Here is a 13,934-nt window from a genome sequence, read left to right as displayed (position 1 = left end):
TGTTTATATGTGGTATATCCTCTTGGGGTGTAGCAATGTAGTCATTACTCAGGCACAATTCCCATGGAAGTCAGACTATTTTAAACTGAGAGGGATCAACGCACTTAAGTTTTTTCCATCTCCAGAATCAGTTGAAATACAGGCAGTCCCCGGGTTACGCGGATCCGACTTATGTCGGATCCGTACTTACGAACGGGGCTTTTCTTGCCCCGGAGGACGTAGGTGGCGGGACCGTCCAGACGCCCCGCAGTCCCGCCGCCCGGGTCCTCCGCGTCTTTGCTCCGCGTCTCCCTGGTCTGCTGGGGGGGGAGAGCGCAGTTAGTGCGCTGCTCCCCCCCCCCCCCCCCAGCAGACTAGGTTTTTCTCGCGGACGCCTGTGGTAGTGCAGCTGGAGCGCTGCGGGTTGGTCCCGTAGCGCCACTCCCCGGCGCTACTGGACCAACCCGGCAGCACCCCAGCTGCTCTGCCCCAGGCGTCCTGATTCAGCCGCTGCTGGTCAGTTTCAGCAGTGGCTGAATCAGGATGCCTGGGGCAGAGCAGCTGGGGTGCTGCCGGGTTGGTCCTCGTAGTGCCGAGGTGCGGCGCTGCAGGGACCTACCCGGCAGCACCCCAGCTGCTCTGTCCCAGGTGTCCAGATTCAGCTGCTGTTGAAACTGATCAGTGGCTGATTCCAGGAAGCCCGGGGCAGAGCAACTCTGCCTCAGGCTTCCTGTAGTCAGCCGCTAGTCAGTTTCAGCAGTGGCTGAATCTGGATGCCAGTTCCGACTTACATACAAATTCAACTTAAGAACAAACCTACAGTCCCTATCTTGTACGTAACCCGGGGACTGCCTGTAGATTGTGTTCTGATGTGAAAATACAAGACTAATGAAGATGGCTGGTAACCTGTCTGCTGTAACAGGAAATCCTGAGTTCTGGAAAGTTTTACTCGTTTGTTTTTGTTTTTAATGTGGAACTCAGTACTGTATAATGAACAAATTACAGGGTGATGTTGACCCTGAATTCTGAACACATCTGTTTTGCTTTGTTCCCTTTATAAATGATATGAAGGTATGCAGAAAAGAAATGTGTTTGTGTGAACCTGGGGTAATAATTAATCTTCCCAGCATAGCATATGACTATTAATTGAAATGAAGAAAAACAAAACTTACTTCAATTAAGGATCTGAGTGATGCTGGGTAAATCTTCTAGTAACTCATTGTTTTTAAAAAAAATTCTAGCAATCCAAATATAGGGTAGAAATGTGTCAACTCCCTCATCACAAATAATAGCTAGTTGAAGTGAACAGTTCATAATCAGTCATCTAAAATTTGCTCACATAAATTTGTAGTTACACGTTTTCACAAAAAACTTGTATGTGAGCTACTGCAAAAGTAAATTAAGGGGTTAGTATATATGGGTGTGTGTGTGTGGGGGGGGGTATATAAGGCCTAAAATCCTACTCTATCATTCCTTACATGTGGGGGTAATCGTTGCATGTGGGGCTTGGATAAGGCAGGATGTGGGTGTGGCAGAGCTTGAGCAGGCATTTATGTCTCTTTTTCAGCAGGAATCAGTGTTACCTTAAGCTGAGCTTGGTGCTGCCTTTACAGTCAGCTTCCCTTACGACTGCAAGGAGTGTTCAGTTTAGTGGGTTTTAACTAGATCCGCTAACTCAAATGCCAGAAAAATCAATCTCCCATGGGGCAAGTGGAGATGTGACTTGAGTAACCCTAAAACCTACAATGAATTGGGGAGTAGTGGCATTGACTGGGGCCATCCTCGGGTTGTGTCTACACTGGCAAGTTATCCCGGAAAATCAGCAGCTTTTCTGGAAAAACTTGCCAGCTGTCTACCCTCGCCGCTTGAATTTCCAGAAAAGCACTGACGATCTCATGTAAAATCATCAGTGCTTTTCCGGAAAAACTATGCTGCTCCCGTTCGGGCAAAGTCTTTCCGGAAAACCGTTCTGGAAAAGGGCCACTGTAGACAGCACAGTAGTGTTTTCTGCAAGAAATCCCCGATCGCGAAAATGACAATCGGGGCTTTTTTGCGGAAAAGCGCGTCTAGATTGGCCACGAACGCTTTTCCGCAAAAAGTGCTTTTCCGGAAAAGCGTCCTTCCAATCTAGACACGCTTTTCCAGAAATACTTTTAACAGAAAACCTTTTCCGTCAAAAGCATTTCCGGAAAATCATGCCAGTGTAGATGTAGCCTCAGTGTTTGATTTAACAAATCCTTGTTAGACCTGCTAAATCAAACACTAGAAGATTGATCCCCAGCACATTTAAGTATGGACATGACCTAAGGTAAAGGTTTGAGGTCTCTCTTAATAATAGGCCATCCCTGATGTAGAGAAGGCTGGCTCTTTTATAGGGAAAGACATGGCTGAGAGCAATGCTGGCTTATTCAATCACTTTGATAGGAGGACTACAAGCTGCCTTCAGTTAGACTTACTGTCCCACGGAACTATAATTGCCCTATTCCCTGCAAGGTCTTGTTCATTTAGTGGATTTATTTTGCAGCAACACAGGTGTCTGAGGGGCTGTTTTCTGTCCCTAGTAATTGATAATTAACAACAAACTGTCACAAGCTACATGATTAACCTCAGACTAATTCATTCACTCAAGGGTCATAAACATGAGAAGAGTCTAGTACTATCTTGCACAGGTGCTTCCCTCTAATTTGGCAGACCACACTACTCTTGGGCTTCGCCCTTCCTCCCTGAGCCGGGGCCCAAGTGCCATGGTACCTGGGTCTCTATGATCATGGCTCTTCTACCTTCCACACCATTATGAATTTGGTACCTATTCCTGGCACCACAACCGAAATTGGTGCCAAATATTATCAGTGCCTTGATTCTAGAATCCCTTCTTTGTGAGGGAGTGAGGATGGTGATAGCCAAACTCCCATGCTAGAGGTAGCCTGTTCACCTTCATGCCCCCCTACCTGGGGGTAACACACTAGTAGGAAAGAGAGGTATTATGATAGCTGGTCTCTCCCACCAGGATACGTATTCTCCCTGTCAATGTTCTCACTACCTATGGCCTTACTGAACATGCTGGGTTATGCCACCAGATTACCTGCATCAAGTCTTGGGGTAGATCACCCTTTCCAACGAGACAAATTACATCATTTCAGCCAAGCCCATTAGGACAGCCACAAATATATGTAAAGTAGGAGAGGAAGAACTTCATTACAGGATGCTGTGGTTGCATTTGGCATGAGTTTGCATAGTAGCCATGAGGCCGTGATGCCATTCCTAGGTGTTGCTCATAATTTTTAAAGGCAAAACCGTTGCTTCTTAGGCCAGGGGAAGAGTAAATCAAAATTTCCTTCCTCTTCTGCAAGTATAGCTGTTAAAATATACTTATGCATTCTAAAATCCAACCTCCATATATTCCTCAACAGCACACGTATTTATCTTCTTTGGAGGTCTTCCCAGTGTTTAACAAGAATTGGAATATATTCACTCAATACTGACACACAAAAAGTTGAAGTGCCTTGTCCCATGGCCCATAGTGTAATCCTGATAAAGTTGCTGAATGGCTATACAAAACTTTGTGAAACCAACATAAAATATCTTCTAACTACTCACAATCAAGCGTTCCATTAAGCACTACTTTTTTTTCAAAAAGCAAGGAGAATCCAAATGCTGCAATTACTTGAGCTTCTCCAACTATGATTGATGACCATAGCAGGCTATTTGCTACCAGACTGAAGAGATGACAGACCAAGTGGCAGTACCTCTACTTCTGTTCAAAGTGACCTGAATTAGAAATACATACATTTTTCTATGATACTAGTGATCAGAGATAGTGTGTTCACAAATGAGGTAAGGCAGGAGACATTTGCACTGAGATGTGGACAAATCTATTAAAGTCTGAGAAGCTCTGGGTCCTGTCCCCTCCCCCCTGCCGTCTGTACTGGATAGCTTGCTTTCAAAAGGTAGGAACCGCAGGGAGATAAATGGAGACAGTGCACTGATGCTACAGTTTGTATTTGTAAACTCTGGGGAACTTGTAATATGATTTTAATCCACAATGATATAGGCAGAAACTTACTCTAGACAAATAGATAAAAAGCCTTCTGCCCCAAAGTTCCTCACCATAGGTGAAATACATCATTTAACACTCACAGGTCTTATCAGAAAACATCTTTAATCAAAATATTTTACATGCAAGGTGCAATGGATACATAGTTGGTAAGCAGGATGGTGTAAACATGTACCTCCAGCATGTTTTTACATATGTACATTAGTCCACTTCTAAAGATGATTTTTCATCACTTTTTTGAATATCCAAAAGCTTCACAAACACTCCCTACTCAAGAGCTTACAGTCTAAATATGAAATACAACAAATGAAAACAAATTGAGAGGCGTAGGTAGCAAGTTACAGTAACATCCCACAATAATTCATACCAGCTGTATCCATATAGTAGTAATGTACAGAGGGAGTTAATTTTCCAAGATCAGCAATGCTTTTGGCCCATGTTTCTGCATCATCCTCCTACCCACAGGTGTTTGGTCAACAGTGAACTCCAACCCCTCATCCTAGGCCTGCTCCACCCATTCCCTTCTAGGAATCATCTCATGCCTTACAACAGAAAAGGTTCTGAGGACTAGAATCTATTTCCACGGCCAGCACAAGTCATAAAGGAGAAAGCTCCATTCCAAAAGTCTTTAGGGAAACAATCATGGATATGCTTGGGCCTTGTCTCATGACATTCCTCACAAAATTCCCTGGTGAGAGAAGAGAGTTCTTCTCCTGGCGTGCTCTTTCTCTCCCCCCACAAATGTTATAATACCTTCAGTTTTTCTCCTGACCTAGCAGTCAGCTCTTCATCCCCATGAGGTGCCAAGGAGCGTGACAATACCTGGACCGCCATACTAGTTTAACAGGTACTGAATGTCATGTAATTAAGGGATCAGCTCATTGGAGGCTTACAAATCACATTTTTTAAAACTCCATGGAATAATTGCTCATATCAGCATGTACTATGAAAATGCTACTATTGTATTTATTACTATGAAGTACAGGTATGGACCTCGTTTGAGTGTAAGATTAGCTTGCACTGTATGGTTGTGACTTAGGTCAAACAATAGCCGAGGGATGTTTTTGTGGATGTTCTAAGTCTAGGCATCTCCATAGTTTTTAGTTTAACAATTTTCTTCGTTTTACAGTATTTAATTTAACTTTTGCACTGTAAGGAAGCCACAATGTTGTAATGCATGTTCCTAGTAAGGATGTTAAAGAGCAGTTATTTGGCTAATCGTGTAGTCACTACAATTTGTATTGACTACACAATTAGTCAATAAGGGAACTGCTCTGCAGCAGGGGTAGCTCCCCGAGCCAGCTTGAGCAGGGACCAAGTCATCCCAGCTCGCACTGCTCTGGGGCCACTGCACCTCTACATTTTAAATATAGTAAGAGGCACCAGCTCTTAGCAGCAGTCCCTACTCTCGGTGGGGCCCAGCTTCCTGTTGAGCTGATAGAGGCAGCAGAGAGGGAGGGCAGGCAGCACCGTGGAGACAGTGCTTATGGGTGAACTGGTTTCTGTTCCCCCCATCCTTGCTGTCTCTCATATAGAGGCAGCAAGTTGTGGGCGAGTGAGTAGTCGAGTACTCTGCTCGACTACTCACTCACATCCCTACTTCCTATTGTTTGATATGTGCCTTTTTGTAGTGGATGGGGGGAGAATTCTACTGGATTTTTCAGCATTCCACATTCGGGTCATGGCTACACTACATGAAAGAACAACGCTGCCACAGTCCATCTTCCAGGGTTCCATTTAGCAGGTTTAGTAAAGACCTGCTAATTTGAACTGAGAGGACTCTCCTGTCATCAGTAGCAGTCCTGCTCCTCATAAGGAGTAAGGGAAGCCAATAGGATCATCGACTTCCTGCTGTGTGGACGGTGTGAAAACATGATTTAAGATACATCAACTCCAGCTACGTAATTAACGTAGGTTACTGGAGTTGCAGCTCTTAAGTCAAATTTCCCCTTTAGTGTAGGCCTGGCCTTGAAGCTGATAACCAGGAAAAAATACTCAAAGACATTATTATCAGGAATTGAGAGAAATTTACCAATGGAAACAAGGCTCATTTGTGAAACTGTATTAAATCTTTTGTTTACACAACCATTTCAGTTTCCATAACCAACATTTCAGAAAAAGGAAGGCTTGGATAGTAGGTGTTTGAATAATTAACCATTATTTCTTATAAGATATAATGTACATCCCAAATATTCTCCCACAAAACCAGGAAAGACTAGATTTGATATATCTAAACTGAGAAGTGTGAGCAAAAAATGATTTTTGTAAGAAAGCTTTCAGGCTTTCTTTATACATCATACAGAAAAAAAAATGAGCAAATCTAACTTTTAAAAATCTTTGCAAGTCACTTTTAAGTATTTCCTCCCAAAGAATTAGACACATATTACTTATGCGGAATGTTATTTTCTCATACATACACCCGAGCCCAGGAAGAGATTGTTCTTCAGAGGCCACTGCGGCTTCCCTGCAAGTCTAAAGTTGGCAAATTAAATTTAAAAAACTCCCTCCAACCCAAACTGATCTAAAACTTGTTGTATGTTTTGCAATGCTAGATACAGAATACAGATTGAGGCAGGAATCAATACTCAAAAGTAAATCTAGTTCTTACATATTTTAATTTTTAGTAAACTTGATACTGATTTATAGCAATGGACAACTGGTCTTTAAAATCTGATTTTTTCATTTTGAAGGTCAAGAAGCACCTTTAAATGGGCAAGTAAAATGTTTCCTAAACCATTTTAATCCTAAATTGAATATTGTTTTAGGCTTATTGTACAAGTATAATCAAATCTATTTAGAAAGTATCTTATCAAAAAAGTAGAAGCACACTAAATATGGAGCTTGCTAAAGCCCAGAGAAGTATCAGGAATGCTAAATGAAAAAGAATTTATATTTCTGAATATTTAGGGGACACTCGTCCTGCACTGAAAATAGTTTTAATTTATTTCATTCAACATAAGAAATTTGCTTACTCTCCTTTATGTCCTATTCTGAATTATACAAACAGGGTTCAGAGTACGTGTCCTTTTATAGAAATCAGATTAGATTCGTACATCTGTAACAAAATAATCTCTTAATCAATTAAAAACACTTATAAAAAGGGTATGATAATCTAGCTTTCGTTTTAAGACACTTTCATCTGTTTTACATATATTTGGATTTCCTGTTAGTGTAGATAAAAAAAGAGAAAGGAGAACTACCTCATGCAAATGTTAAGGTCAGACAAAATGCTCAATAAGAAATTTATAATCGAAGTGACAGGCATGTGAATTTTCCAGTAATCAGTCTAGCTTCCTTCTTTATTATAAAGTTACATAAAAGTTGGGATACAAGTTCTCCTAAAGTGAACAAATTCCTTGTTTAAAGGCCCAGAACAAATGCCATGCAAATAATAGTCTATTTCCACTTCAGATCACATATTAATGCTATATGATCAGAGGGATGAGAGACGCTTGGTAAGGCCTGATGCGTGGTAACTTCTTCATGACTTGGCAATGGAATTACCTGTTCAACCTCTAAAGCATTTATGTCAATGAAAATGTAGTCCAGGCATCCATGAAACCCACCAACATAATTTGTATAAGCAGGTTCTCCGCAAGCACTTTGCAGTTTGAAAGGATGAGTTAGAGACATATTGCATCTTTCTTCTTCTCCATTGGAGATCCAGTCTTCATGATCCTCAGAAATATTGCCACTATTGATAAAACTATACATTCCAGTTGAAGGTGTACTATTAAAATCCCCACAGAATATAACAGGTATGCCAGGATACAGATCACATGTAACATACCTAATGTGAGATAAAGCTACAGCAACTTGGATGAGACGGATGTTTCCACCTATAAACATAAAAGCATATTACATATTCTATTTATGCAGTAGTTTTAAATGAGTTTTATAAACCACTGCTCTCTGAGTTGGCAGGAATTTACATTTAAAAACTGTTAAAATTTAAGTACACAATCATAGGAACTATGCCCCATTAAACATACCCCAGCAATTTTCCCTGGCAAGGAAGAGTGAATCTAGAGAAACTAAATAACTGCTTTGCAAAGGACTGAGCCTTTCACCCTTGCCCAGTATATCAGTCCATCCCTTGATCTAATTGGCCACTGGTTTCATCCCATTATCTCAGTGTTTTTTGGGGGGGTTTTTTTGTTCTAATATCAAGTAGGAACACCAAGAAACAAGATAATCTCCACTCCTTGTTTGGGCCTACAAGGAATACTTGATCTCAGAGCCTCAATTTGCTTCCTCTGTGGTCAATACCACAACCTGGTTCCATCAATTACAGTGAGGACAGAGGGAAGCACACTCTGTAAACCAGGGATGGGCAAAAGGGCCTTTGTGGGCCGGATCCGGCCCGCAGGGGCCCTGTGGGCAGGGGAGCACGCAAAGCCTCCTCCCACCCTGCTAGGAGCACATGGTGCTTTGAAGCGCCGTGCACTGCTCGCAGGGCGGGAGGAGGCTTCCCACTGCCCCCAGACCCTGATTGGCTAAGCCTCTTCCAGGGCATGGGTGCCCAGTGGGGGGGGGGGGGGGGGGGGCAAAGCCCTGCCCCTTCTGGGGTGGCCCAGGGCTATTTCAAAAATTTTTGAAGTGGCCCCAGGCAAAAATTATTGCCCACCCCTGCTGTAAACCCATCTATATTAGCAAATTTGAAATTGGGGATTAAACATATAATCCAATAACCTTTACTTCCGCTATATTCTGAACATTACCAAGCAAGATTACGGAAATCCTCACTTCCACAAGGAATTGTAAGAAATAGTGAGAAATTCTTCAATTCAGAAAAGTGTGAAATAGAAATTCTAGTTGTGTAAGGAAAAGGTTACTAAATCTAGCTAATAATATATACTTATAAAATCAGCAATTACCTTTTGGATGCCAGTACAGGTGAGTATTGGCTACACAAATCTTCCTTGAAGGATCAATTGTAGACTGAAGAACTGAAACCTGCACGAAACAGCACTCGTTTACAAAATGTTAAATCAATATGCTTTAAAGACCTCAGAGAGATCCTATGTAGAATTATGCCTTATAAATGATTAATCAGCTTGTACCATGGTGACAATCCAATTCACATTTTTATTAGGCCTAATAAGCACTTTTTAAAACAGTAACAGAATACCATTTAAATATTTTTGAATGTTTTGTACATTTTCAAATATACTGATTTAAATTACAAGACAATACAAATTCTACAGTGCTTTTATATTTTTTGTATTGTAAATATTTACAATGCAAAAAGCTAGTCTTTAATACTGTCATTTTACAAGTACTCTCTTGTGTAATCTCTTTATATAAAAGTTGAACTTACAAATGTAGAATTAGATACCAAAAAATTAAACAAAACAATGTTAAACTTTATAGAGCCTACAAGTCCACTCAAACCTACTTTTTGTTTAGGCAATTACTCAGACAAACAAGCATAGTTACAATTTGCAGGTGATAACCTGCATCTTGTTTACAATGTCATTTAAAAGTGACAACAGGCACTTACATGGCACTGTTGTAGCTGACATTATAAGATATATCCATGCCAGATGTGCTAAGGATTCATATGTCCCTTCATGCTTCAATCATCATTCAAGAGGAAAGGAGTCCAAAACAGTGTAGATCAATGCATATTCATTTTCATTAGCTAAGTCAGATGCCACTAACAGAAAGTTGATTTTCTTTTCTGGTTGTTCAGAGTGATGTTTATCAGGTAACTGTTTACTCGTTCACATCACTAGTAGCTATCTTCAGAAATCTCATGTTGGTACCTTCTTTGTGTATTATCAAATCTGCAGCGTAAGTGTTCTTAGAACAAACACGTGCTAGCTCACTATCTGACATACATAGCAGAAAGAATATGGGTAAAAAGAGCAGAAGACATACAATTCTCCTCCAATGAGTTCAACCACAAACTTAATTTTTTTTTAAAACGAGTGTCATCATCATTGAAGTATGTTCTCTGGAAACGTGGCTGAAGTATGAATGGACATATGAATATTTAGTGTAACTGGAAAGTAAATACCTTGCAATGCCAGCTATGAAAGTACCATGTGAACACCTATTCTCACTTTCTGGTGACATTGTAAACAAGAAACAGACAGCATTATCTTCCATAAAATAAACAAACTTGATTATCTGATTGCCTGAAGAAGTAGGATCCAGTGGACTTCTAGGCACTCACATTTTGCTTTTGAGAGCAGCTATGCAAAAAAGGAAAAAAAAAAATCTACATTTGTAAGTAGCACATTCATGATAGATTGCACTTCAGTACTTGTGTAAGTAAGGTGAATGGAGAAATAGTTGATCATTTTTATGGTGCAACCAAATGCAAAAAAATATAAAGTGATTACTGCAGTTTGTATTCTGTGTTAAACTGATTTAAGGTACATTTGAAATGTAGAGAAACATCCAAAATATTTTATATTTGCTATTCTATTAACAATTAAAACCGTGGTTAATCAACAACCCTAATTTTTAATGCATCTTTCTACACATTTTGAATATTAGTCAAATATAATAAACAGGCTTTGAAACATATACGTGACAGGATATAGCCATTGTGTATTAGATACACATGCCATCATAACATTTATCTTGCAAAAAAGGCCACAACTCCTGACAATTATAGAACTTTCAGTTCCAGAACTAGTACAGGTGGAGCCTCCCTGATCCGGCTCCCTCACAACCTGGTGTTCCTGTTTTCCTAACCAGGGAAGGGCAACATCTCCACTGGCTCTCTCCCCAGCTACTTGCCCTGCTGCCCTGCCCCCTGCCTGTGGCAACCAAGTAACCCTAGGAGCTTGGGTGGCCCCACCAGCTGTGAGCTCTGCTGCACCCCCTCCTTCTCCCTCTGGCTCTGGGCTCAGAACTCCTGCCATCGTGGGCTCCAGTGGCCCTGCTGGCTTCCAGCCCAGCTGGCTGCAGGCATTGGAGCCCTGTATAGGGATGTTAAATAGAGATTAGTAAGCTAATCAAGTAGTGGATGCAATCTGCATTAACTACTCAATTAGAAGAAAATGGGGTTCGCTGCGGCTCTACGTTTTAAATTGAGTAAGAGCTGCCAAGATCATGCCTAGGATAGCTAAGTCCTGGGTCGCTTCCAGTCCCAGACAGCTGTGGCTCTGCCTTTTAAATGTAGAAAGAGCCTGGCGGCTCTCACTACATTTAAAAGCATAGGCACAGCATCTGGGATCCAGCAGTCCTGGGTCACGCCCCCTGCGCCTCTGCCTCCCCACAGACAGTGCTGGGCGGGGGGAGGGAGGAAAATCGGCATTTAAGCCAGCTCCCGTTCCCCCCAGCACCAGCTTCTGCTTCCGCCTTGCTGCCTCTGATACAGACGCAGCAGAGGTGGGGGAGTGACTAGTCGAATAGTGACAACTTCTTGACTAGTCGCTTACATTCCTGGGCTCTGCTACCCAGCCAGTCGCCTCTGCTCCCAGCTGCTGGCAACCTCTGTACTGGGGTTCTCTAGTCCAGCAACATCAGTGGTCCTTCTGCAGAAGAAGTTCAACTTGTACCAGTGTTTGTAAAGTAACTCATTTGACAAATCCCAGAAAAATAAATGTTTGCCAAATACTACTTTACCAGCTTTGCCTATCAAGTCTCCTGCTTTTGCTTTTTTTTTCTTCTGCATTTCACTGTTTCTTGTAAGAGACCTTGGTGTAGCTTTTACTAATTAAGAAATCACTTTAATATGGTTTGAAGGCAGAAAGAAATCAAAGAAAATACATATATTATTTAAAATTAGCTGGACCACATTTGTATCAAGCTTACATTATACAGGGAAGAAATCAGGGGAAGGGAACTAACATTGGCCCCACACACTCATTTAGGTGAACGGCAACTGAACCGCACAGACTGTGACCCTACCAACTATCAAAACATAAGAATGACCGTACTGGGTAAGACCAAGGTCATCTAGCCCAGTAGCCTGTCTGCCGACAGTGGCTAATACCAGGTGCCCCGGAGGGAGTGGACCGAAGACAATGATCAAGCGATTTGTCTCCTGCCATCCGTCTGCAGCCTCTGATAGAGGCCAGGGACACCATTCCTACCCCCTGGCTAATAGCCTTTTATGGACCTAACCTCTATGAATTTATCTAACCTCTTTAAACTCTGTTACAGTTCTAGCCTTCACAGCCTCCTCCGCATTTGTTTGTTTTACACATTAAGCAACTTGAGATTATACTTAATTCTCCATACCGGCCATAATTTGCACATAGTTCATACTCTACTCCCAACTCTGCCTGAGCTACTTTTACTCTACTGCTGCTCTTTTACTCTACTGCTGCTGTCATTTCTTTCTCATTTCACCAGTAGTTCTATAGCATCCCTCCTCTTAAACAGCAACTGTGCCTCACACCTCGATTTCCTGGGGGCTGGACACACTCAATTTGTGGGACAGAGCTGCCGTACAAGCGCGGTTGGTACCTGCAGCACGGAGGATCTCTGAAGCACTTTTTCCTGGGCTAAGGGGTAGGGAGCTAACTTGTCGTGCAGATCCTTATGCAGCGGGTCGGAGAGCAGAGCCTCACTGAAAGCAATATCATGCTCGCTAAGCAGGCTGAACTTATCCCTGCGGTAGAACGTGGCCAAGCCCTCATGCTGCTTCTCCTTGATTCTGAAGAGCCCCTCGAGGCCGAAGGCGTCCAGCGCCGGGGCCAAGCTATCGGTGAAGACGGACTTGTCCACCTCCTGCAAACAGATGAGGTCAGCGCTGTAGCCAGCCAGCTCCTTCTTGAGCAGGTTCTGCCGGTAGTCGAGCTCCAGCGCGTAGGGCGCGCAGTAAGGGTAGAGCACGGTCCGCGAGTGCTCAGTCTGAGCATAGATGTCGGCCAGAACGTTGTAGGAGACGGTGCGGATTAAGCCTTCCCCGGACACCTTCTTGGTGTACAGATGCCGGGAGTCGAACGTACAAGCGCCGGGCCCGGCCTCCACGGGTCCGCTGCTCTCCACCTCCCGTGGGAGCCCGTAGCGCTGCTGGCTGTTGCCCGGCGTGCAGTGGAGCTTGAGGCGCAGTCCTATATGCGCGTTGGTCGGCGTGAAGACGCGCTCGCTGACTGGGGCTTCCAGCCAGGCAGCGCCCCCCGGGGAGGGCTCGTCCCCGCCGCCTCCTGGCTGCTCCCGGTACCAGCGAAAGAGGCAGTGCTGGGGCGCGCCGAACTCGGTGCGGATCTTGGGGCAGACCGGGAAGCCGGCGAGTAGCGAGCGGGGCAGCTGGAGCTCGGCGATGGAGGGCGGGTTCCGCTCCACCTGGTACTTGACTTCGCCGATCTGCAGCACGGCGCCGTCCTGCCAGGCCTCGGCATTGGGCACGTCCTCCGCCACGGCCTCCCCGTCGCGCGCGAAGAGGCGCACGGCAAGCGGCGCTGCCGACACCGGCTCCCCGGCCGGGCCCGCCTCCGCCCGCGCTTTCTTGCTCTTCTTGGCCGCCTTGGCGTGGCCCTTGCCGGCATTGGTGGCGATGCGGGCCAGCGCCCGGCCCAGCGGCTCCGTCTGGTCCCGCTGCATGTGCTTGGCGCTCCCGTCACTCAGCACGAACCACAGGCTCAGCTTCGGCTCCGACGGGACGCAGCGCACCACGGCCCGCTCCATGGTCCCAGGCGGTTCTCCGCAGGCAGAGCCGAAGGGAACCGCGCCGCCGCTGCTGGCGAAAACGGCCGATCGGCAGCGGAGCCTCCTCGGCCCGGCAGCGGCTCGTAGCTCCCTACACAGAAAGCTCCACATGAACCAGCCAGCCCGGCAACCACCATTCATCGGCCGCGGCTGAGTTCCGGCTCCGGGCCACGCGCCAAGGCAGTTTCACATTGGTGACAGCACATTCGCTTCTGATTGCCCGGAAACCCACGCCGGGGAAAAGCCAAGCGACGCGGCGCAAGGGTGGATGGGTACTTGGCAGAGC

The 13,934-nt window shown here is 44.4% G+C and overlaps 1 protein-coding gene across 1 annotated transcript; it reads right to left on the bottom strand.

Annotated features, from left to right (window-relative positions):
* Positions 1 to 4,121: 4,121 nt before the first annotated feature.
* PDE12 (phosphodiesterase 12) lies at positions 4,122 to 13,865 on the bottom strand. The gene is made up of 3 exons (XM_006130903.5): positions 12,464 to 13,865; positions 8,911 to 8,989; positions 4,122 to 7,872 (listed from the first exon to the last, which is right to left on the bottom strand). Exons 1-3 carry the CDS (start codon positions 13,787 to 13,789, stop codon positions 7,430 to 7,432), a joined length of 1,848 nt encoding a protein of 615 aa, XP_006130965.3. The 5' UTR covers positions 13,790 to 13,865; the 3' UTR covers positions 4,122 to 7,429.
* Between the last annotated feature and the right edge of the window lie 69 nt (positions 13,866 to 13,934).

Source organism: Pelodiscus sinensis, chromosome 11 (assembly GCF_052426305.1).
Source record: "Pelodiscus sinensis isolate ZL-2025 chromosome 11, ASM5242630v1, whole genome shotgun sequence".
Taxonomy (NCBI): domain Eukaryota; kingdom Metazoa; phylum Chordata; order Testudines; family Trionychidae; genus Pelodiscus; species Pelodiscus sinensis.
This window is presented reverse-complemented; position numbering and strand designations above follow the sequence as displayed.

Coding starts and splice junctions, on each gene's coding strand:
- PDE12 (XM_006130903.5), bottom strand. CDS start 13,789: ATGAATGGTGGTTGCCGGGCTGGCTGGTTCATGTGGAGCTTTCTGTGT. Junction 8,990..12,463: donor AGAGATCCTCCGTGCTGCAG/GTACCAACCGCG, acceptor TGTTTCGTGCAG/GTTTCAGTTCTTCAGTCTAC. Junction 7,873..8,910: donor CCTGTACTGGCATCCAAAAG/GTAATTGCTGAT, acceptor TTATGTTTATAG/GTGGAAACATCCGTCTCATC.